Raw genomic sequence first — 25,641 nt, forward strand, 5'->3', positions numbered from 1 at the left:
AATGACTGCAGGTCAGAAGCGTTTGGCGAGAGAAGGTTTTTTTTATTTTTTATTTATTTATTTATTTATTTATTATTATTATTATTATTATTATTTATTTATTTTTTGGGGGGTGGTGGTGGTGTGGGGGTGGGGGGGGGTGGGATCACGCTCTCCCGGAAAATACATTGAAACCAAAAAAAAAGAGAATTTTTTTCGCTTAATTGAAGATTGGGGGTTCGACCCACAGAAGCCCCACCCTCTCTGCATACAGGGTAGCCCGAGTACTCTGACTGTAAGAGAGTTAGACGGACATTTGGACATAAATACGCTAATTAATGAGAGCGTATTTATGTCCAAATGTCCGTCTAGCTCTCTTACAGTCAGAGTACTCGGGCTACATACAGGGCTTACAGCTAGTGATCTTTACCAACGAAATCCGATAGATATGTACTCAGTACTGCGGTGCGGTTAAAAACAAGATCGGAAAAATTGCAACAACCAACCGATCATGTGAGTTGACATCTATAACTTTTGTAAGTAACTGAAATCCTTAAATTTAGTTTACGGGGTAAAGCGTGGGTTCAAGCGTTTCATAAAGTGGGCACGTTCTTTGTGAGATAGTTACGGATGTCACTGTTTCATTGCTGCAGGATTGTTCTTTTGAACAGTTGCTGTCACCGATATTTAACCATGATTAAGTTAAATTTAAACGGGGGCGGGGCGTAACCCAGTGATAAAGCGTTCGCTTGATGCGCGGTCGGTCTGGGATCGTCCCCTGTCGGTGGAACCATTGCACTATTTCTCGTTCCAGCCAGTGCTCCACAACTGGTGTAACAAAGGCCGTGGTATGTACTATCCTGCCTGTGGGGTGATGCATATAAAAAATCCCTTGCTGCTAATCAAAAAGAGTAGCCCAGGAGGTGGCGACAGCGGGTTTCCTGTCTCAATATCTGTGGTACTTAACCATATCTCTGATGACAAATAACCGTAGATAAAATATGTTCAGTGTGTCATTAAATAAAACACTTCCTTCCTTCCTTCCTTCCTTCATTAAGTTAAACGTGTTGGGTTTTTTTTTTTTATTATTGTGAAATTGATTGCTGTCGTCCCACAGAGAACGCTTTTTTTTCCAAACTATGAAATTTAGGCTACTACAAATTATTTATTTCTAAGCAGATTGCTTTCTAAATTGCACACAAAAAATAATATATGCTAGTTATTTCCAAAACACTATTACTTTTCTTCTTATGTCAAACCAAACTGAAATTATTTACAAAAAAACCCCCAGTTTTATAGAATGATGGGACAGACTATAAGCTGTATTGTTTATCCTGTACAGAATTTACCGTGTGCACTTTTGATTTAATAAAATCAGGCATATATGTAAAACAAATTTATAGCATCAACACTTACAACGACCAATTTTAATAAAATATAATTACTGACCAATTTTAATAAAATATAATTACTATACATGTAGCTTTGATAACCTTTTCTTGACTAAAAGTCTAAACCAAAGTGTTAACTATTCTCCTCCCTTTAAAGGAGGGGACAATTAAGCCATTTGGCCTGGTATGCATATTCAACGATATGTAATGCATATTATTGCTTAATATCAACAAGTATAATCGTATAGTTAATTAATAAAACGGTTAAATGTGACAGCTATTATATATAACGGGCGCAGCCATTTTGTACCATCCCAGTGAGTACGCCCTCTGGTGAGCTGTTTATTACGTAATACTTAATGCGTAATGTCAGGAATGAGCCTTAGAACTAGAGAAACACAATGTACCTGTTTTTTGCGGGATGATAAATAGTCATACATTGCAATGTTCTGTAATAATACACATCCCTGTAAGCCAGCAATAAGTATATCCAGCACTATATATATTATTTTTCAATACAAAATAAAATACCATTGTCAAAGTGGCTACACAACAAGTCGAAACAATTAACAATGTTTTGCCCATGCATTAACCTACGTACTGAAATGATACACGGAGTGTTTTCTTAGTTAATTGGTCTATGCTGTTAGTTGCTTCTACCTGTGATTCCTGATTGGTAGGTGTGTATTTGATTGGTAACCAGACGAGCCAATTAATTGACGCTGTCTAGACACAAAAATACATACCGGTATTGTGGAATATTACCTGTCGCCCCTAAAATTGTAATGGACATGGTTTATTACTGTAAATAGTGTAGTTCTGTAAAACTATTGATTAAGTAGACTTTTCCATCTAAAACAACAGAACTGACCAATTACGTAGTCCCAAAGAAATGAAAATTATCACTTGGGTATAGTGGGTTGTCGTTTTTGCTCCAACGTAGCCTTAACAGAGAAAAATACTATAACCCCATTTTGTTCCGTTAATGCAACTTGAAATATATTTAGTTAAATAGTTTATTATATTATTACGTCATTTATGCTGTTTTACAAGTCAGGTTGATCAAAGAGAAGCGCCTTGTCGAAAATTACTGCTTTTATTTACAGGAGATGGTCAGGAGCTGACATCACTTCGCCCCAAGCTATCCCACCGGACGTCACAAAAACAAAACAAAATGGCTGCCCCCAGTTAGCAGGAATAATCATGTTTTTTTATTAACTCTAAAATTACGCGTTTTTCATTTGCTAAAGTGTCAGTATATGTTGGTGGTCCGGGTATGCATCTTTCCAACACATAAGGCTCTTGTTTGAGTTGACCCTTCCTTTAAAGGAGGGGACAATTAAGGCATTTGGCCTGGTATGCATATTCAACGATATATAATGCATATTATTGCTTAATATCAACAAGTATAATTGTATAGTTAATTAATAAAATGGTTAAATGTGACGGCTATTATATATAATGGGTGCAGCCATTTTGTACCATCCCAGTGAATACACCCTCTGGCAAGCTGGTGGTTACGTAATACCTAACGTGTCACGTCAGGAATTAGTCTTCGAACTGAAGAAACAAAACATACCTGATTTTTGCAAATGCATCGCAATGTTCTGTAATTATATCCATCCAGCCTGTACCAATTATATATTATTTTTCAATACAAAATAAACCACCATTGTCAAAGTGTTGAAATAACTGTATTATGTTTCGTATATAAATTAACCCACGAAGTGAAACAATAATCGGAGTGTTTTCTTGGTTAATTGGTCTTTTCTTTCCGTGGCCTTTCTGTGGTTCCTGATTGGCAGATGTATATTCAGACGGTCTCCAGACTCTGTGTCTAGTCACACTAAAAAGACGTGCCTCTTTTATGAAGATCACAGGTATTGTGTGATAACAGCACGGATACACCTCAAATCATAATGGACATTACCAAAGGCCCTACTTTATTACTGTAAGTAATTCTGTAAAACCCTTGATTAAGTAGACTTCCATCTAAAATCACAAAACTGACCAATTACGTCGTCCCAAAGAAAAGAAAAGTATCACTTTGGTATTGTGAGTGGTAGTTTTGCTTGAACGTGCCCTACCAATAGACCTAATAGAATGCATTTTTTCTTTGTGTTTTTTTTAAAAAGAAAAATACTATAACTCCATTTCGTTCTGTTGATGTAACCTGAAATATATTTAGTTAAATAGTTTATTATACTATCAAGTCATTTATGTTGTTTTACAAGTCAGGTTGATGAAAGCGAAGCGCCTTGTCGTAAATTAGAGCGTTTGTTTACACTGTGAATAGAGGCGTTGGACGGAGCTGACGTCACTTCGCCCCAAGCTATACCACCGGACGTCACAAAAACGAAACAAAATGGCTGCCCCCAGTTAGCAGGAATAATCATGTTTTTTTATTAACTCTAAAATTATGCGTTTTTCATTTGTTAAAGTGTCAGTATGTGTTGGTGGTCCGGGTATGCATCTTTCCAACACATAAGGCTCTTGTTTGAGTTGACCTTTAATTACCTTTAGATTTCCGTAACGTTTAGTCCACACTAACACAGAAATCGTGAAAAAACCCATTGCAGTGCCCCAGATTCTAGCTGGTGTCTAGATGGTAACCATGTTACCTACAATATATTGTATATATCGACTTCACTGAAATCTCACCAGCCTCGGTGGCGTCGTGGTTAGGCCATCGGTCTACAGGCTGGTAGGTACTGGGTTTGGATCCCAGTCGAGGCATGGGATTTTTAATCCAGATACCAACTCCAAACCCTGAGTGAGTGCTCCGCAAGGCTCATTGGGTAGGTGTAGGCCATGGTTTGTGCTATCCTGCCTGTGGGAAGCGCAAATAAAAGATCCCTTGATGCTAATCAGAAAGAGTAGCCCATGTAGTGGCGACAGCGGTTTCCTCTCAAAATATGTGTGGTCCTTAACCATATGTCTGACGCCATATAACCGTAAATAAAATGTGTTGAGTGCGTCGTTAAATAAAATATTTCTTTCTTTCTTTCACTGAAATGTCCTAGCTAGGACAAAAAAAAACATGTAGGCTAGGGATGTCACGATACACCTTAGTTCTTTCCCTAGAAATTTGGCAAGACATGGTAGACCAAACACTTTTGGGGCATTTTCACCATTTTCGGGACACTTGTATTTCATTAAAAATACACAAAAATTAATTGAAATAAACATTAATGTAATTTATGTGCTTGCTTTAATAAATGAATGGCAAAAGATATAAAAGGCATATTTTATTAATTAATAATACATTTTTAGGCATTTTATAAAAGCAATTTTAGAATTACTTACTGAAAAAGGCTTGTTTAATCTCAGGGCAGCATGGCGCTGATTACGGCAAGATGGTGCTAGACTATTGAGGCATGTTGCTGCACCATGCTAAAACAAGCTAGGGAAAACACTACACCTACCTCACGATACAATACATATCAGGATATATAGCCCATGATACGATAGGTATCACGATGCCTGATTCACGATATTTCTCTTATAAAACAAGTTGAATCTTGGGTGATTTTATTTAAAAATAAGAAATTAGCATGATAGAAATGGAACACTGATTAAACACAGTTTTAATGTAGAAATACGACATCATAGATTTATTTGGGCGCGAGACGTAGCCCAGTGATAAAGCGCTCGCTTGATGTGCGATCGGTCTGGGATCGATTCCTGTCAGTGGACCCATAATTGGGCTATTACTCGCTCCAGCCAGTGCATCACGACTGGTACACCAAAAGGCCATGGTATATGTGCTATCCTGTCTATCGGATGGTGCATATAAAAGATCCCTTGCTGTTAATAGAAAAGAGTTGCCCATGAAGTGGCGACAGCTGGTTTCCTCCCTCAATATCTTTGTGGTCCTTAACCATATGTCCGACGCCATATAACCGTAAATGAAATGTGTTGAATGCGTCGTTAAATAAACCATTTCTTTCTTTGATAGATTTACTGAAATAAGCAGGCACATATTCTCTGTCCACTGTGTTTGTTTTTAAAGGAAATAACTTGTCAATAAGTAAATACCAGTACCCACTGGTGTTGGTAAATTAATACGGAATTAATATAGGGGTCGATACATGGTCAGTCTAGGATCTGATACACAATTAGCAAGTGTATATCATGTATCATACGTATTGGCAGTATCAGTCAATAAGTAAATACCAGTACCCACTGGTGTTGGTAAATGAATATGGAATTAATATAGGAATTGATACTTGGTCAGGCTAGGAATAGATACACAATTAGCAAGTGTATCACGTATCGTACATACGGCAGTAGTATCATGATACATCGGTGTGTCGTGACACCCCTAATGTAGGCTGCCATTTTGATATTTTTATGGAATACTATCCAAAAGGGGTGGAAGGATGTGACGTAGTGATGTGTGGGCTATTTTCAAATAACTGTAAAGACATTGCAGCTCCAATGTTTTCCACAAAACAACATATAATGTAAATAAACAGGGATGCATATAAATAGGATCATCACTTGATGCACTGGTTATATTTGGCCATCTAGAATCATTAGAAAAACTTGTGGTAGAAATTATATTATACCCAAAACAGTGTTCGAGATTAACGGTATCCCGATATCCCGGGGATACCAGAATTTAATTTTGATTTCAAGAACCCAGTATCCCACTTGGATGCCATATAATACTAAATTCTCAGGTGGGATACCAGATTTTGAAATGTTAGTATCCATTTGGGATACTGGCCAAGAAATTTAATCTCGAACTCTGCCCAAAATGTCCACTCCATTCGCTTGATCCTCGTTGGTGGGCCCATTGGGCTATTTCTCGCTCCAGCCAGTGCACCACAACTGGTATATCAAAGGCTGTGGTATGTGTTATCCTGTCTGTGGGATAGTGCATATAAAAGATCCCTTGCTGCTAATCGAAAAGAGCAACCCATGAAGTGGCAACAGCGGGTTTCCTCTCTCTATCTGTGTGGTCCTTAACCATATGTCTGATGCCATATAACCGTAAATAAAATGTGTTGAGTGCGTCGTTAAATAAAACATTTCCTTTCCTTTCCTGTTATCCAACTTATTGTGTACAAAAGTATGTTATCGTTGTGCAATCACAAACTCCCTAAAATACTAAAATATTTGCCTTTAAACTTCAAATTGTGTGTAAAGCACTCACAATTTTTATTATTTTTATACATAAGTTTCTTAAATTTCAATTTAAAATAATAAAATAAAACTACACTGTAGTCTGTATACTTTTATTTTTCATTTTATTGTCTTGAGTTGTATGGGGCCGTTCAAATATTATTATTGTAATAGCTGTACATATTAAACATGTTTCTGATCGTTCTAATATTTGTACTAGGTTAAATTTAATTTTATTTCCTAAAATATTTAGGACAAAATCCAGTTTGTGCTTCTTACAAATATTAAGATGACCAGAAACACATTGAATGTACAGACACTGATACTCTAAACAAGAAAATATTTTTAATATGTAGGCCTAAGTTTAATCGTAGAAATATTTTATTAGTTGGCAACATCTTACAATGCAGCAAACTCAGGAATGTCCCTTCAATAAATTAACGGTAAAGACATAACAGTAAAGACAATTGTCTACTATTATGCCTTACAATTAAGGGTAAAAACAGATGCACACAAATATGTTTATGTAATTTTTTTTTTTTTAAATTATAGATCTCTATTTTTTCTTCTTGAAATTATGCTTTAGATTTTACTATTAAACACATGAAAAACAATATATATATATATATATTTTTAATTCTTTACCGTTATTTGCCCCTTTTTTGTGAAAATACCCATATAGGCAATGATCATGATGTCATATTATTTAATTACATCACATTCTTCTGAGGCTTTAATTCAACCCTCTTGAAGAGGGCGGGATGTAGCTCAGTGGTACAGCGTTCGCTCACTGCGTGGTCGGTATGGGATCGATCCCCGTCGGTGGCCCATTGGGCTATTTCTAGTTCCAGCCAGTGCACCACGACTGGTATATCAAATGCTGTGGAATGTACTATCCTGTCTGTGGGATAGTGCATATAAAAGATCCCTTGCTGTTAATTGAAAAGAGTAGCCCATGCATGAAGTGGCGACAGCGGGTTTCCTCTCTCAATATCTGTGTCATCCTTAACCATATGTCTGACGCCATACAACCGTAAATAAAATGTGTTGAGTGCGTCGTTAAATAAAACATTTCTTTCTTTCCCTAAAAAACGGTAACAAATTACATGTTTTTTGTCCTAGGAAATCTCGACAAAGTCAATATAGGCGACATGGTTATATTTTAGTACCGTATGTGGAAACTATGCCAATGTAATGTTTTTTTCATGATTTCTGCATGGACAAAATGTTGGGGAAATCTAACAGTAGGTAAAGGTAGGAGAGTAATTTATTGTAGTTGTTAATAATTAATCTGGTTTGGACTTTAGTTGTTCCAACTCAACACATTTGACAGTTACTTTTAACGTGGTAGACTGGGAAATCGAAAATGTGGAATGAAAATATGGTGGAAAGACACTTATTCGTACCAGCTAGTGGTAAAGAAGCCCTCGCTCAGTCTGGGATTGATGCATGTCGCTGCATGGGCCCATTGGGCTATTTCTTGTGCATCACAACTGGTATATATATATATATATATATATATATATCACATGCTGTGGTATGTGCTATCCTGTCTGTGGGATGGTGCATATAAAAGATCCTTTGCTACTATAATGGATAAATATAGCAGTTTTCCTCTCTTATAAGACTATATGACATCCAATAACTGATGATTAATAAATCAATGTGCTCTAGTGGTGTTGTTAAGCAAAACAAACGTTAATTTTATAATTTTCACTGGTCCAGACCAAACATTAATTGGCCAATACTGAACTCTGACCATATGTTTTGTTCTTGCCTATTATTCTCATTCTCATAATATAAAAAAACAGTTTCTCCCATGATTTCAATCTGTTTCAACCCTTTCTGTCACTTTCCTCCGATTCTGTCTTCTGAGCTGTCCACACTATCTCCTACCTGTCTCAACTTCCTCCATGGGTGTAGTCTCTGTGTATTTCCCTGCACCCACCTGGCATCCTCGTCCTCTACTGCTAATAAAGCTGGTCTGATCCACGACACTAACTAATGAAAGAAATCTTTTATTTAACGACGCATTCAACACATTATTTTACGGTTATATGGCGTCAGACATATGGTTAAGGACCACACAGATTTTGAGAGGAAACCCGCTGTCGCCACTACATGGGCTACTCTTCCGATTAGCAGCAAGGGATCTTTTATTTGCGCTTCCCACAGGCAGGATAGCACAAACCATGGCCTTTGTTGAACCAGTTATGGATCACTGGTCAGTGCAAGTGGTTTACACCTACCCATTGAGCCTTGTGGAGCATTCCATCAGGGTTTGGAGTCGGTATCTGGATTAAAAATCCCATGCCTTGACTGGGATCCGAACCCAGTACCTACCAGCCTGTAGACCAATGGTCTACAACGACGCCACCGAGGCCGGTCTAACTAATGACTGCCGGTAGTAGGGGTGTATAGTAGATGGTTACAGACTTGTGCCTCTTAACAATGCCAACAGTAACTACTGAACACTCCCCGAAGTGGTCAGACAAAGCCCACAGCTAAAAGCTGATGGGAAAATGGCAGGTGTGTGGCATGGATAGCCACATTAAGAGACAAGCACATGTCGTGGTTGGAGAGACAAATTAAGGACTGGGATGTGGAGGTGGAAAGAAAATTAAGTTGAAAGATAGGAGTTGCCAGATCGGTAAGAAATGAGACTGAATTCAGGAGAGAACGGAAAGTGGGCAGTGGGATTAAAGCAATATATATATTTTCTGTTCTTGCAGGAATTGCATTCAGGCCTGTATATATCACTTGACTGTCAGCAGAACAGGATTTGGCTAGATGGCTACAGGTAGCTCTGTATCATGTATATCAGAAGACCTGACCTGTGCCGTGTGCCTGGATCTGTTCACCAACCCGAGGGTGCTGAGGTGTATGCACACGTACTGCCATGAGTGCATGGTCGGGCTGGTGCAGACCGGCAACCGGTCGCAGCAGTGGAAGAAACGCTGGACGTCGTTCATAGTGTGTCCGGAGTGTCGCCAGAACACCAACCTAGACAACAGGGGCGTGTTGGGACTAGCCACAAACTTCGCCTTGTCCAAAGTGGTTGAGACATACAGGTAAGAGTCAAAACTTCATGTACATATAATGTCAGGCCTAGTCACCAACTTTGCCTTGTCCAGAGTGGTTGAGACATACAGGTAAGAGTCAAAACATTTCAGGACTTCTAGATTATGCTAGCCCCACTCCCATGGCTAGTCATAGTCAATGTTGGGCTAGTAAATAACTACTATTGCCATGCCCAACGGCTAGTGAATTATTTTTTTATCAAATGTTGCAGTTGTCTTTTTTGTAAATATGAATATCCTGCTCTATCTCCCTCTTTAGGTTCTGATTATTACTATTATTTAGTAAAATTGTATTAACTTAAAGTAAAGTAGGGCTAGTGAATTTTTAATCTTGGCTAGTAAATTTTAAAAATCTCTGATCCCATGGCTAATGGATTTTATAAAAATTCTAGAAGTCTTGCACATAATGTCGGGACTAGTAACCAACTTCGCCTTGTCCAGAGTGCTTGAGACATACAGGTAACAGTCAAAACTTCATACATATAATGTTGGGCCTAGCATCCAACTTGCCTTGTCCAGAGTGCTTGAGACATACAGGTGGAGTCAAAACTTCATACATATAATGTTGGGCCTAGCATCCAACTTGCCTTGTCTAGAGTGGTTGAGACATACAGGTGGAGTCAAAACTTCATACATATAATATCGGGCCTAGTCGACAACTTTGTCATGTCCCCTTGTCCAGAGTGGTTGAGACATATAGGTGGAGTCAAAACTTCATACATATGATGTTGGGACTAGTAACCAACTTCGCCTTGTCCAGAGTGGTTGAGACATACAGGTGGAGTCAAAACTTCATACATATAATGTCGGGCCTAGTCGACAACTTTGCCATGTCCCCTTGTCTAGAGTGGTTGAGACATATAGCTGGAGTAAAAACTTCATACATATGATGTTGGGACTAGTAACCAACTTCGCCTTGTCCAGAGTGGTTCAGACATACAGGTAGAGTCAAAACTTCATACATATAATGTCGGGACTAGTAACCAACTTCGCCTTATCCAGAGTGGTTGAGACATACAGGTAGAGTCAAAACTTCATACACATAATGTCAGGACTAGCAACCAGCTTCACCATGTCCAGAGTCAGGGCTCGAACTTAAGAATTTGTCTCCCACGGGCCATTTTTAAAAGAATTGCAAAGGGTGAAACAGTCCACCGACGGCAATTTTGAGCCTGCCTATGGTAATTTTTTCAAAAGTGACATTTGCAGCAAATAAACCTGAATGAAAGGCTATCTTGTTATATGTAGACATCTTTTAAATGTGCAAATGTTAAATATTGACAGATAATGTACACCAGGTGTATACATTTCGCCATTGTTGAGGAGCTTTACTGATGGCACTTTTTCGGTGATGATCTCTACTTATGGCAATTTATATCTGAACGATGCCAATTGCCGTCGGTGCCGCCATTAAGTTCGAGCCCTACAGAGTGGTTGAGACATACTGGTAGAGTCAAAACTTCATACATATAATGTCGGGCCTAGTCATCAACTTCGCTGTGTCTATAGTGGTTGAGACATACAGGTGGAGTCAAAACTTCATACATATAATGTTGGGCCTAGTCGCCAACTTCGCTGTGTCTAGAGTGGTTAAGACATACAGGTGGAGTCAAAATTTCATACATATACAGGGTTTCTGCCAGAGGGTTAAATGGGTATGGCACCATATACCCAAAGTTTTTGGCACATTTTATTTTTCAAGTTAACCTTTTGACAAAATTAATGACTCTTTATCATTACTGTATGATTTTCTTAACCCTAATCCAAAACTTAACCCATTTTTTTCTGGGTGAGGCTTCCCATAGCGCCTGTTGACTGTAGTTGCATTCAGTTCCATAGTGCCATACCCAAAAATGTCTTTCTGGCAGAAACACTGATATAATGTAGGGCCTAGTTGCCAACTTCGCCTTGTCCAGAGAAGTCTAGACATACAGGTAGAGTCAAAACTTCATACATATAATGTCGGGCGTAGTTGCCAACTTCGCCTTGTATACATATAATGTCAGGCCTATGGTCGATGACAATCACTTTTCGCACCTTTGTTTTGGCTTCATACACAGTAAATAAAACATATCCAACGGTAATGTTTTGATATAATATATTTGATAAAAGGTACTTTTTATTTCTTTTATCTTTTGAAACTTAAAATTAATATTTTGTCCAGAATTAAGAAAAATAACAAAATACCAACCTGTAAACAACATTGTCCGCTTGTTATAGAAATTTGACAGGGGTCAAGGTTAGTAGACCAGTTTTTATTTTAATGTGGCGAAGCATTGTAATAACATAGCTAATTTTGAATCTGAATGACGTCAGTGTTCCAATGATGTCACTTTGAATCGCCTTACAATAACCATACACTGGGTACATGACGTTTCCATTTTAAGAATGTTGGAAACATTCCAATGCAAACATGCTATTGAAAATGTTTTGTTTGAACATTACTAATGCATCTGAATGTGTTTGAAGAAAATCATGTGATTAAAAAATTGTACCTTTTACGAAATATGGATTTCAAGTGAAATTACGGTAAGATATGCTATATTTATTGTGTACGAACCCAAAACAAGGGTGCGAAAAGTGACTGTCGTCGACCTTAGTTGCCAACTTCGTCTTGTCCAGAGTGGTCTAGACATACAGGTAGAGTCAAAATTTCATACATATAATGTCAGGCCTAGTTTCCAACTTCGCCATGTCCAGAGTGGTCTAGACATACAGGTAGAGTCAAAACTTCATACACATAATGTCGGGACTAATAACCAACATATAGCCTTGTCCAGAGTGGTTGAGACATACAGGTTACTGGTAGAGTCAAAACTTCATACACATAATGTTGGGACTAGCAACCAGCTTCACCATGTCCAGAGTGGTTGAGACATACAGGTTACTGGTAGAGTCAAAACTTCATACACATAATGTTGGGACTAGCAACCAGCTTCACCATGTCCAGAGTGGTTGAGACATACAGGTTACTGGTAGAGTCAAAACTTCATACGCATGTTGGGACAGGCAATCAGCCTCACCATGTCGAGTGGTTAAGACATCAGGGGCGGCACAGTGTAAAATATAGTGGTACGGCTCGTGATTGCCAGACTTGTAAGGACATTTTCACAGATCTAAGAAATATAGCACACACACACACACAAAAGTAGTACGGCCGTACGTACCGTCTGCACCACCCCTGGACATACAAATAGAGTCAAAACTCAACGCAGGCAATCTACCCTGCCTCAGTGTCTTCAAATTCTATTTTCCGCAACATGTATGTTGCCGTGGAACTTTCAATTTCCTGTCACTAATTTTAGTTAATTATTTATATTTGTAATATTGACAAACTGAGATCTTCTCTTACAAATTAACTGGCAAAATGCTGTTGAAAATATTTTGGAAACTGTTTATCCAAGATATATTTAACATTGCTTTTTTTTTTGCCGTAGTCATTTGCTCAATTACCATGGTTCATATTAGTGTTGGACTTTCATCATTTGTCATCGGTGATCAGGGTTTCTGCCAGAGGATAAAATGGGTATCGCAACATACACAGTTGTTTTTGGAGATTTAATTTTTTTAAGTTGACATTTTGGCAAATTTAATAACTCTTTATCATTTTACTGTATGATTTTCTTAATCCTAACCCTAAATCTAACCCATTTCCATTCACACACACACCTTACACCCCCCACCCCCACCCACCCACAGTGTTTCTGCAAGAAAGACATTTTTGGGTATGGCGCTATGGAATTGAATGCACCCACAGTCAGCAGTGGGTATGGTCGGGGGCCTCCCCCAGAAAGAAAATGGGTTAAGTTTAGGGTTTAAGAAAATCAAACAGTAATGATAAGAGTAATTAATTTTGTCAAAAGGTTAACTTAAAAAAAAAAAATATTTCAAGAAATTTTTAGTATGGCGCTATACCCGTTTTATCCTCTGGCAGAAACTCTGGCCCATATACCCTATCAACTGTGGTTGCATTCATCACACACATTGTAAATATTCAATTTCATAGCGCAATACCCAAAAAGTTAAATATATTAATCAGACTTCATTTTTAACAACGGGGCGAGATGTAGCCCAGTGGTACAGCGCTCGCTCGATGCGCGGTCGGTGTGGCCCCCGTCGGTGGGCCTATTGGGCTATTTCTCGTTCCAGCCAGCGCACCACGACTGGTACATCAAAGGCTGTGGTATGTGCTATCATGTCTGTGGGATGGTGCATATAAAAGGTCCCTTGCTGCTAATCGGAAAGAGTAGCCCATGAAGTGGCGACAGCGGGTTTCCTCTCTCAATATCTGTGTGGTCCTTAACCGTATGTCTGACACCATATAACCGTATATAAAATGTGTTGAGTGCATCATTAAATAAAACATTTCTTTCTTTCATTTTTTTAACGGTCTTTTTGTCATGAAATGAAATGATGATAGGGCAAGTCATATAGCCCAGTGGTAAAGCGATTGCCTGATGTGCAGTCACTTTAGGATTGATTCTCATTCTAGCCAGTGCACCACGACTGGTATATCAATGATCATGGTATGTGCTGTCCTGTTTAGGGGGGTGGGGGGGGGGAGTGCATATAAATGATCCCTATAGCTACTATAATTAATGGGAAAATATACTGGGTTTACTCTCTTAAGACTATATAGTATGTCTGAATTACCAAATGTTTGACATCCAATAGCAATGATTAATAAATCATTGTGCTCTAGTGGTGTTATTAAATTTTATTTATTTTTTGGGTCATCAGTGGTGGTTTATAATCAGACTTCAACCTTTAATGGGGCGGGACGTAGCCCAGTGGTACAGCATTTGCTCGGTGTGGGATCGACTGGTACGTTGTATATCAAAGGCCGTGGTATGTGCTATCCTGTCTTTGGGATGGTGCATATAAAAGATGCCTTGCTGCTGATCGAAAAGAGTAGCCCATGAAGTGGCGACAGCAGGTTTCCTCTCTCAATATCTGTGTGGTCCTTAACCATATGTCCGACGCCATATAACAGTAAATAAAATGTGCTGAGTGCCTCATTAAATAAAACATTTCCTTTCTGAAAGCTTGGAATATTTTCATGTACTTACCATTTGTGACACCCAATAGCCAATGTGTATTTTTGTGCTGGGCTGTCGTTAAACATTCATTCATCAGGGGTGGGAATTCTCCTATACGGTGGGGGGAAAAAAAGAAGTAAACTTCTGGGCCCAGATTTTCGAAGCTATCTTACCTCTACGATATCGTAAAACTGTCCTAAATGGTGACATTACACATCAAATTACGTTGTGACGTCATTATGAATCTAAATGCTGCCACGTTTCTTATTTGGTTTTATTTCAAAAGGGGACGAGTAAGCTTTAGCCGGCGTCGCGATGCAGTGTGGGACATCTGAAGTAAAAATGGCGGCCCGGACCCCTCTAGATTTCCTCTTTTTTACAGTTCACCAATTTCCACCCCTGATTCATTCCATTCATTCATTCATTCATTCATTCTTCTGGAAGCTTGGGAGCAGGATTTAACTCAGTCGGGTGAGTGCTCGCTTAAACTGTTTGTGTCACAGGATCGAATCATCCAGGATCCATTTAACTGATTGGGTTTTGTCTTGTTCCAACCAGAACACCACAACTGCTTTCCTGCCTGTGGGAACACACATGCAGGGTTTCTGCCAGAGGGTAAACCAGGTATGGCACCATACCCAAATGTTTTTGCAGATTTTTTGTTTAAGTTAACCTTTTGAAAAATTAATTACTGTACGATTTTCTTAACCCTAACCTAAACGTAACTCATTTTCTTTCTGGGGGAGGCCCCTCATGCCCCCTGTTGACTGTGATTTCATTCAGTTCCATAGACATATTTCTTTCTGGCAGAAACACTGACATGTATATAAAAGATCCCTTGCTGCATTAGGAAAAATGTAACAGGTTTCCTCTACCTATAATGACTATATGTGTCAGAATTACCAAATGTTTGACATCCAATAGCCGACGATTAATTTTTCGATGTTCTCTAGTGGTGGTGTTAATCACAAACTACTACTTCTTCTGAAAGCCTGATATACATGTAGTTACATGTATAATTATTTGTCATATTTTCGTATGATGTATTTTCAGAAATACCCCACAAGCTCCCAGTCCTAGTAACATTCCATGTTCTCTGTGCGAAGACACGTCCAAGTTTGCGGTGAAAACCTGTTTGGATTGTCCAAAGATATCATACTGCGATAGCTGTCTGTCCTTGTTTCATCCTCCACGGGGAGTACTCAAGACTCACCGACTGGTGGCGCCATCTGCCACGGACGATCCGTCCAGTAATAATTCAAAGACAACCACATGTAGGTGTTTAGGAATGTGGATAATATCATTAATTTATGCTATGGTTCGTTTAGTACGGGTGGGGGTGGGGGGTGGGGTGGGGGTATTTAGCTCAGTCGGTTGAGCATTCGGTTGAGGTGCTTGCATCGCAGGATTGAAACCAAACCAGTTGATCAATTCAACTGATTGGGTTTTTTCTCGTTCACTATGTAGATCCTACCGGCCTTGGTGGCGTCGTGGTTAGGCCATCGGTCTACAGGCTGGTAGGTACTAGGTTCGGATCCCAGTCGAGGCATGGTATTTTTAATCCAGATACCGACTCCAAACCCTGAGTGAGTGCTCCGTAAGGCTCAATGGGTAGGTGTAAACCACTTACACCGACCCGTGATCCATAATTGGTTCAATAAAGGCCATGGTTTGTGCTGTCCTGCCTGTAGGCGACAGCAGGTTTCCTCTCAAAATCTGTGTGGTCCTTAACTATATGTCTGACGCCATATAACCGTAAATAAAATGTGTTGAGTGTGTCATTAAATAAAACATTCTTTCTTTCATTCATTATGTAGACCATGACTGGTGTATCAAAGGCTGTGGTATGTCCTACCCTGTCTGTGGGATGGTGCATACATGTATAAAAGATCCCTGGCTAAAACTGTTGCAGGTTTCCTCTCTAAGACAAATGAGACATGGTGACGCATTATGCTAAAAAATACAAGCTAACCCCATATATTACAGAATTCTTTTTTGTGTATCCATGTTTAATTATACTATTGTAATGTACCAAGTACACTTTTGTGTATCCGTGTTTAATTATACTATTGTAATGTACCAGGTACACTTTTGTGTATCCGTGTTTAATTATACTATTGTAATGTACCAGGTACACGCACATACATTCATATTGTGTATCCATGTTTAATTATACTATTGTAATGTACCAGGTACACGCACATGCATTCATATTGTGTTTGGGGCAGGACATAGCCCAGTGGTAAAGCTCTCGCTTGATGCGCGGTCCGTTTAGGATTGATCCCCGTCGGTGGCCCCATTGGGCTATTTCTCTTTTCAGCCAGTGTACCACGACTGGCGTAACAAAGGCTGTGGTATGTACTATCCTGTCCGTGCGATGGTGCATATAAAAGACCCCTTGCTGCTAATTAAAGAGAGTAGCCCATGAAGTGGCGACATTGCGTTTCCTCTCTCTATATATATAAATATCTGTATGGTTCTTAACCATATGTCTGACACCATATAACCGTAAATAAAATGTGTTGAGTGCGTTGTTAAATAAAACATTTCCTTCCTTCATATTATGTTTATATTAGTTCATAACTCGACTGTAAGGTAGTGATATCAGAGCCCACAACCCTGACACTACCATATATGTTTCTAGGGTTAATAAAAACTTTTTTTCTAAACTTGTTAAAACAGTACTAACAATTTAATGTGTCTTACATTTTTGCCAGTTCCAGTTCCATCTATAGAGAGTCTGACATCGATTCTGACCAACCAACCAGCAGCAACAGCGTCTGTGTCGGTGAGTTCCTGTCAGGAAGCTCTGCACTATCACGCGCGCTGCGAGAACTCAAACCCATCTGACGCCAATGTTGAGGAAGTCGTGACTGCCCGATGGGCTGGCACCGAGCGTCACTGTTTGATTGGAGGACTGCGACATGAAACTCTCTACTTGATCTCTGTCGCAGCGCAGTACGAGGACGGGATGAGCTCCTACAGTGATGCTAAAGTGCTCTATACTTGCCCAAAAATTGGATGTGAGTCTTTTTTAGTCTTAAACCTTCTTTTTTTTTAAAGGAAAAGGGGTGGGACGTAGCCCAGTGGTGAAGTGCTCACATACATGATGTGGGACGTAGCCCAGTGGTGAAGTGCTCACATACATGATGTGGAACGTAGCCCAGTGGTGAAGTGCTCACATATATGATGTGGAACGTAGGGAACGTAGGCCAGTGGTGAAGTGCTCACATATATGATGTGGAACATAGGGAACGTAGCCCAGTGGTGAAGTGCTCACATACATGATGTGGGACGTAGCCCAGTGGTGAAGTGTTCACATATATGATGTGGAACGTAGGGAACGTATAGGCCAGTGATGAAGTGCTCACATATATGATGTGGAACGTAGGCCAGTGGTGAAGTGCTCACATACATGATGTGGAACGTAGCCCAGTGGTGAAGTGCTCACATACATGATGTGGAACGTAGCCCAGTGGTGAAGAGCTCACATATATGATGTGGAACGTAGGGAACGTAGGCCAGTGGTGAAGTGCTCACATACATGATGTGGAACGTAGGGAACGTAGCCCAGTGGTGAAGTGCTCACATACATGATGTGGGACGTAGCCCAGTGGTGAAGTGCTCACATATATGATGTGGAATGTAGGCCAGTGGTGAAGTGCTCACATATATGATGTGGAACGTAGGGAACGTAGCCCAGTGGTGAAGTGCTCACATACATGATGTGGGACGTAGGCCAGTGGTGAAGTGCTCACATATGATGTGGGACGTAGGAAACGTAGGTCAGTGGTGAAGTGCTCACATACATGATGTGGAATGTAGGGAACGTAGGCCAGTGGTGAAGTGCTCACATATGATGTGGGACGTAGGAAACGTAGGTCAGTGGTGAAGTGCTCACATACATGATGTGGAACGTAGGGAACGTAGGCCAGTGGTGAAGTGCTCACATACATGATGTGGAACGTAGCCCAGTGGTGAAGTGCTCACAACCATGATGTGGGACGTAGCCCAGTGGTGAAGTGCTCACATACATGATGTGGGACGTAGCCCAGTGGTGAAGTGCTCACATACATGATGTGGAACGTAGGCCAGTGGTGAAGTGCTCACATATATGATGTGGAACGTAGGGAACGTAGGCCAGTGGTGAAGTGCTCACATACATGATGTGGAACGTAGCCCAGTGGTGAAGTGCTTACATATATGATGTGGGACGTAGGGAACGTAGCCCAGTGGTGAAGTGCTCACATACATGATGTGGGACGTAGCCCAGTGGTGAAGTGCTCACATATATGATGTGGAACGTAGGGAATGTAGCCCAGTGGTGAAGTGCTCACATACATGATGTGGAACGTAGGGAACGTAGCCCAGTGGTGAAGTGCTCACATACATGATGTGGAACATAGGGAACGTAGGCCAGTGGTGAAGTGCTCACATACATGATGTGGAACGTAGCCCAGTGGTGAAGTGCTCACATAGCCCAGTGGTGAAGTGCTCACATATATGATGTAGGACGTAGCCCAGTGGTGAAGTGCTCACATACATGATGTGGGATGTAGCCCAGTGGTGAAGTGCTCACATACATGATGTGGGACGTAGCCCAGTGGTGAAGTGCTCACATACATGATGTAGGACGTAGCCCAGTGGTGAAGTGCTCACATACATGATGTCGGACGTAGCCCAGTGGTGAAGTGCTCACATACATGATGTGGGACGTAGCCCAGTGGTGAAGTGCTCACATACATGATGTGGGACGTAGCCCAGTGGTGAAGTGCTCACATAGCCCAGTGGTGAAGTGCTCACATATATGATGTGGGACGTAGCCCAGTGGTGAAGTGCTCACATATATGATGTGGAACGTAGGGAACGTAGGCCAGTGGTGAAATGCTCACATATATGATGTGGAACGTAGGGAACGTAGCCCAGTGGTGAAGTGCTCACATACATGATGTGGAACATAGGGAACGTAGGCCAGTGGTGAAGTGCTCACATATATGATGTGGAACGTAGGCCAGTGGTGAAGTGCTCACATACATGATGTGGAACGTAGGCCAGTGGTGAAGTGCTCACATACATTATGTGTGGTTGGTCTAGTATCGATCCCTGTCTTTCGGTTTTTTTTTCAAAGGGGCAGGATATAGATCAGTCATAAAGTGCTTGCTGGATGTGCGGTCGGTCTAGGATCGATCCCTGTCGGTGGGTCCACAATAGAGCTATTTCTGGTTCCAGCCAGTGTTCCACCACTGGTATATCAGACTTATAGGGTGTAATATACTACCAAATCAAATCCCATAGATGACAATAGTAACATAATTATGTGGCTAAAACTCCTACCTGCAACATATCAACCGACATAAACGCCACGGATATAAATACTACCACCCCTTACACTTAAAGTGAATCAGAAAAAAAGGGGGGTCAAGCTGCTCATTTCTGAGATAACGGGTAGCGTCTATGGCTACCCTAGTTTCGCACAAAATTCGAGTACTTTTTTTTACAGGTACCCCATACATGTTTCAAGCACAAGGCTACTTGACACATTGGTACTAGATGAAATAAAATTGCAATTTTTTTTACCCAGATGAAACTATTATTTTTTACAACCAACACACTCACATTTATAACCAATCACAGGACTTGTGGTGTTCACTTCTCTATCAAAAGTTGGGTGCACCTCGAACTTTGACCCAGCTGGAAGTTATTTGGTTTAGTACTACCTATACTGATAACATACATTTTTCAAAAAGTGTCCGGCTATGTGTCTTTATGACAACCAGGATCTGGTGTATTCTGACATAAACTGACAACCTCACTGAAACTGTTGTTTCTACAGTGCAACCTAATATAATGTACACCTCAAAAAGCATATATATTGCATATAGTTTTGTACAAATGCAATATATCATATTAAACAACAAAATGTTTTAAAATAAAACTCCTGAAGATATTTACTTTCAGTTGGGTGTGTGTACTCAGGTATATATGTAGAGACAACAAAGATAGTCAGAGTACCTCTACCCCTTTAAAGAATTCCATTAAAACACATGCACTTGATTGACCCCTAGATTATGAAGACCTTAACAGGCACATCAAAGAAATATCAGTATTAAAAAAATACACTGTCTGAGGAAGGAAACACAAACATGACTGTACCTGTATGAAGTAATGACTTAATATCCTGAACATTAGTGTTGGGAGGAAATCCTGTATGCTGGGTGTGGGTGTCTTCAAGTTACCAGGTGTGGTAATTTCAAATCCATCGGCCATGCTGATTTTCATAATGAACCATCAAAACTATTGGCAGCCACCAATATTCCTGACTATATTTTATTTATAGCCTACTGTAGTTAATAGTTGTGATATCTGGAATAATCATGCAGCTTTCACACATTTATTTTTTATTAATTACTGAAAAAACCTATTTTTAAATGACAAAATTACCGAACATCTATTTTCTTGCATTATTTTCTAATCCGGATGAATACAATATGTACATTAGATGTATTCCTACAATCTGTAATCCAGCATTTTATTTAGCTAGTAACATTAGGTAATACAGCTTTAACAATAAAATAAATTATCAACTTAATCCAAGGCAGATATCAAATCTGAAAAAATTGGTTCTGAATCTAGTATAAACTCAAAATGCTTTTCATGAGAGCTAACTAAGTGATTATTAAGAAAAAAAATGATCTGGAGATCTAAGTATATGTTTAACAACCTTATTGTTATGTACAAATAAGAACAGAAGGCACAATAGTGACAACAAATTTAATTATGTTTTTGGTAAAGTTTTTCTTCAAATTTACTTTAAATTTTGCATAAAACTACAAATTTGTCTAAAATATAACTTAGCACCCTATAAATATGTCAAAATTACAATAAAAATCAACTTCTTTACAAATTTGAGTTCTCAGAATTTCATACATAAAAAATTAACAATGTTAATGGAAACTAAAGACATTAACCCACTATTGGCACATGCTATTTTTAATATAAAAATAAATTGCTATTAAAATCTTAGTTCAGGTTGCCTATATATAATACCATATTTAAGAGCAGTTGTATATGGCAAGTCAAATACCATGTAAAAAGAAATTATTGAAATCTTTACAGTATGAATTATAGGCCAAAACCAACTTTTCTTCAGTGCTAACTCCATTCAGAGCCATGTACAGAGATTATTGTCAAGGTCAAGGTCATTGTGAACTTGCATGATCGAGTGATGGCTAATCACTATAAACCAGTATAGTTTAATTAAATAAAATGACAAAATCGTAATATTTTTTATTATGCACTGAATATGTGCTATAGGGTGTATACTACCAAATAAAATCTCATAGACGACAATAGTAACATATGTGGCTAAAACTCCTACCTGCAACGTATCAACCGACATAAACGCCACGGATATAAATACTACCACCCCTTACATGTAAAGTGAATCAGAAAAAAATGGGGGTCAAGCTGCTCGTTTCTGAGATAACGGGTAGCGTCTATGACTACCCTAGTTTCGCACAAAATTCGAGTACTTTTTTTTTACAGGTACCCCATACATGTTTCAAGCACAAGGCTACTTGACACATTGGTACTAGATGAAATAAAATTGCACATTTTTTTTACCCAGATGAAACTATTATTTTTTACAACCAACACACTCACATTTATAACCAATCACAGGACTTGTGGTGTTCACTTCTCTATCAAAAGTTGGGTGCACCTCGAACTTTGACCCAGCCGGAAGTTATTTGGTTTAGTACTACCTGAAAGACCATGGTATGTGCCGTCCCGTCTGGAATGGTGAATATAAAAGTTCCTTTGCTTCTGAGGTTTCCTTTCTAAGACTACATGTCCAAATTCTAAATGTTTCACATCCAATAGCTGATGACTAATAAATCAATGTCCTCTACAGTTGTCCTTAAACAAAACAAACTTTATTGTTTTATTTTTAATTTAATGCAAGAATTAATTGAGACTTATTTTCCTTAGCTTCTTTAATGACAAACGTTATCACTCTCAAATCTTTTAAGAGATAATCATAGAATTACTTATAATAAGTAAACATTTTGTACTTTATTTTTACTGAATGTAGAGTGCCAAATTACATGTAGCAAATTCTAAATTCTATCAGATGTTATAAGTGTAGGGTAGAGCTGTCACACATAAAAATCCCATTTTTAACGGCAGAACATTTCACTACCTAGTAACTAGTCTACTAGTGAAACAGATTTTGTTTTCTTGTAAAATCTGTTCAGGGCCACAGCATAAAGTTAGATGGGTCTGGAAATCAGGGGGGGGGGGGGGGGGGGGGGGGGGCTGATAAAATGTTACTCATTTTAAAGCTATAAGTCTGATGTTTTTCCTGGCACACAACTTGAACTATCTTTCATGAATTCATTTATATTTATTATCGTGCTTTTATACAATTGAGGTTCAAGCACGCTGTTCTGGGCACACTCACACCTCAGCTGTCTGGGCTGTTTGTCGAGAACAGAGAGTTAGTGGTTAGTAAGAGAGAAGGTGGTGTAGTGGCCCTACTCCTATACCCATTAAGTCGTTAAACTCGCTCCGACTGCCCAATACCTACGAGCCTTATAAGTCTGAACAGAGAGTTAGTGGTTAGTGAGAGAGAAGGTGGTGTAGTGGCCCTACTCCTATACCCATTAAGTCGTTAAACTCGCTTCGAGTGCCCAATACTTACCAGCCTTATAAGTCTGAGGGGGTGGGACGTAGTCCACTGATAAAGCGCTCGGTTTATGCGAGGTCGGTCTAGGATCGATCCCCGTCGGTGGGCCCATTGGGCTATTTCTCATTCCAGCCAGTGCTCCACAACTGGTGTAACAAAGGCTGTGGTATATACTATCCTGTCTGTGGGATGGTGCATATAAAAGATCCCTTGCTGCTAATTGAAAAGAGTAGCCCATGAAGTGGTGACAGCGGGTTTCCTCTCTCAATATCTGTGTGGTCCTTAACCATATATCCGACGCCATATAACCATAAATAAAATGTGTTGAGTGCATCGTTAAATAAAACATTTCCTTCGTCTTCCTTATAAGTCTGATGGCTTCACCACTGTCAGGGCAGTGTTAAATAGGTTAGTGTAGCACCTTGCTAAAAGCAATGAGTTTGTTTTGCAGGCAACGATTTCCTAATGGATTCAACTGACAAACATCCAGACTTGGACTTGGGGTCGGACAGGCAAACAGTGGCTCACACCAACAACAAGCGCCAGCCAGTCGACCAGTGCTACACCACAATGGAGTGGGTCAAGAACTGCGGAATCTGCGCAGACCGCTGCTTCAGTAATGGCAGTACTTACTGGGAAGTGAATCTCTTCTATCAAGTGGTAGGTCGTCTGCATGACGAAGAAGTGCTCGCATGTTTTGGAATCTGTCAAAACGGGGAGTTTACAGATAAAAGTCCTCTCAATGAAGATCCTTCATGCGTGTGCCTCGTTGTATACAAACCCTCCGGTTCCCCTCAGATCGCAACCTGCGTGTGGGATGGACCCCACAAGAAGACACTTCCGTGCACCATTTTGTCGGCTCTCAGCAGAAAGGCTAAAGATTTACGGTTTGGATTCTTCCTCAACATGGAGGCCAGAGTCTTGAAGATCATTCTCCTCGATGCAGACTTTGTCTTGGAAACCGTGACAGATCTTGGCATCGATGACGCCTTGCCCATATGCTCAGTCGGTGATCCACATGTGGTTGCAGTCAAGTTGAAGTTTGTCACAGGATTAGATGTGGAGGTTCCCAGTATTATTGCAGATTAAACGTTTTCATGGTAGTCTGTCTCAAAGCTGATTTGAAAACAATTCATTAAAATCTGCATTAGGAATTCATATTGGACTCCCCAACACAATCACACACATAGACACACACACACATAGACACACACACACAGACACACACACACAGACAGACACATAGACAGACACACATAGACACACACACATAGACACACACAGAGACACACACACACACACACACACGGACAGACACAGATAGACACACACACAGACACACACACAGACGGACACCGACACACACACACATAGACACACACACACAGACAAACACACACACATAGACACACACACAGACACACACACATAGACACACACACAGACAGACACACACACAGACACACACACATAGACACACACATAGACACACACAGACACACACACACACAGACAGACACATACACACACATAGACACACACACAGACAGACAGACACACACAGACACACACACATAGACACACACATACAGACACACACACAGACATACACACACACATAGACACACACACACAGCCACACACACAGACACACACACACATAGACACACACACACAGACACAGACACACACACATGGACACACACACAGACACACAGAGACAGACACACACATAGACACACACAGACACACACACAGAGACAGACACACACACAGAGACAGACACAGACACACACACATAGACACACACAGACACACACACAGAGAGACACATACACACACACACATAGACACACACACAGAGACAGACACAGACACACACAGAGAGACAGACACAGACACACACAGAGAGACAGACACAGACACACACACATAGACACACACAGACACAGACACACCAAGACTTAAATTAAAAAATACTTGATTTTATATTTATATTTATTTCATACCTATTCAATCTTACTATAGTGATAAAGACATTTTGAAACCGTGTGATAAATTTATCTTGTATCGCACATGTGTGTGATCTGGACCGGAACTTGTAAATGGGGAATTCCCTTTTTATTTTTATTAGAGTGCCGTTTTGTTACTGAAGTCATGTGTGATTTACAAATTACATCACATTGTATTTGAAACATTACACAAGATTGCTGCAGCGTATAATTATTAACGTGAAGTAAATCAATGAAAGGAGGATTGATCATAGATTTAAGAAAGTGTATTTATGACGTTAAATTAAAAACCAAATTAACCAATTTGTAAAAAGTAAAAGAAGG

The 25,641-nt window shown here is 39.8% G+C and overlaps 1 protein-coding gene across 1 annotated transcript; it reads left to right on the forward strand.

Annotated features, from left to right (window-relative positions):
* The first annotated feature begins 414 nt into the window (after window positions 1-414).
* LOC121376843 lies at window positions 415-24,601 on the forward strand. The gene is made up of 5 exons (XM_041504633.1): window positions 415-515; window positions 9,233-9,571; window positions 15,673-15,893; window positions 17,337-17,642; window positions 23,757-24,601. Exons 2-5 carry the CDS (start codon window positions 9,291-9,293, stop codon window positions 24,392-24,394), a joined length of 1,446 nt encoding a protein of 481 aa, XP_041360567.1. The 5' UTR covers window positions 415-515; window positions 9,233-9,290; the 3' UTR covers window positions 24,395-24,601.
* Window positions 24,602-25,641: the final 1,040 nt, after the last annotated feature.

The sequence above is a fragment of the Gigantopelta aegis genome, chromosome 7 (genome assembly GCF_016097555.1).
Source record: "Gigantopelta aegis isolate Gae_Host chromosome 7, Gae_host_genome, whole genome shotgun sequence".
Classification (NCBI taxonomy): Eukaryota; Metazoa; Mollusca; class Gastropoda; order Neomphalida; family Peltospiridae; genus Gigantopelta; species Gigantopelta aegis.

Excerpts from the sequence above, each read along its gene's own strand:
- LOC121376843 (XM_041504633.1), top strand. The coding sequence starts at position 9,291 with ATGGCTACAGGTAGCTCTGTATCATGTATATCAGAAGACCTGACCTGT. Across the intron at positions 15,894-17,336 it reads TAATTCAAAGACAACCACAT|TTCCAGTTCCATCTATAGAG; the intron begins GTAGGTGTTTAG and ends CATTTTTGCCAG. Across the intron at positions 17,643-23,756 it reads TACTTGCCCAAAAATTGGAT|GCAACGATTTCCTAATGGAT; the intron begins GTGAGTCTTTTT and ends TTTGTTTTGCAG.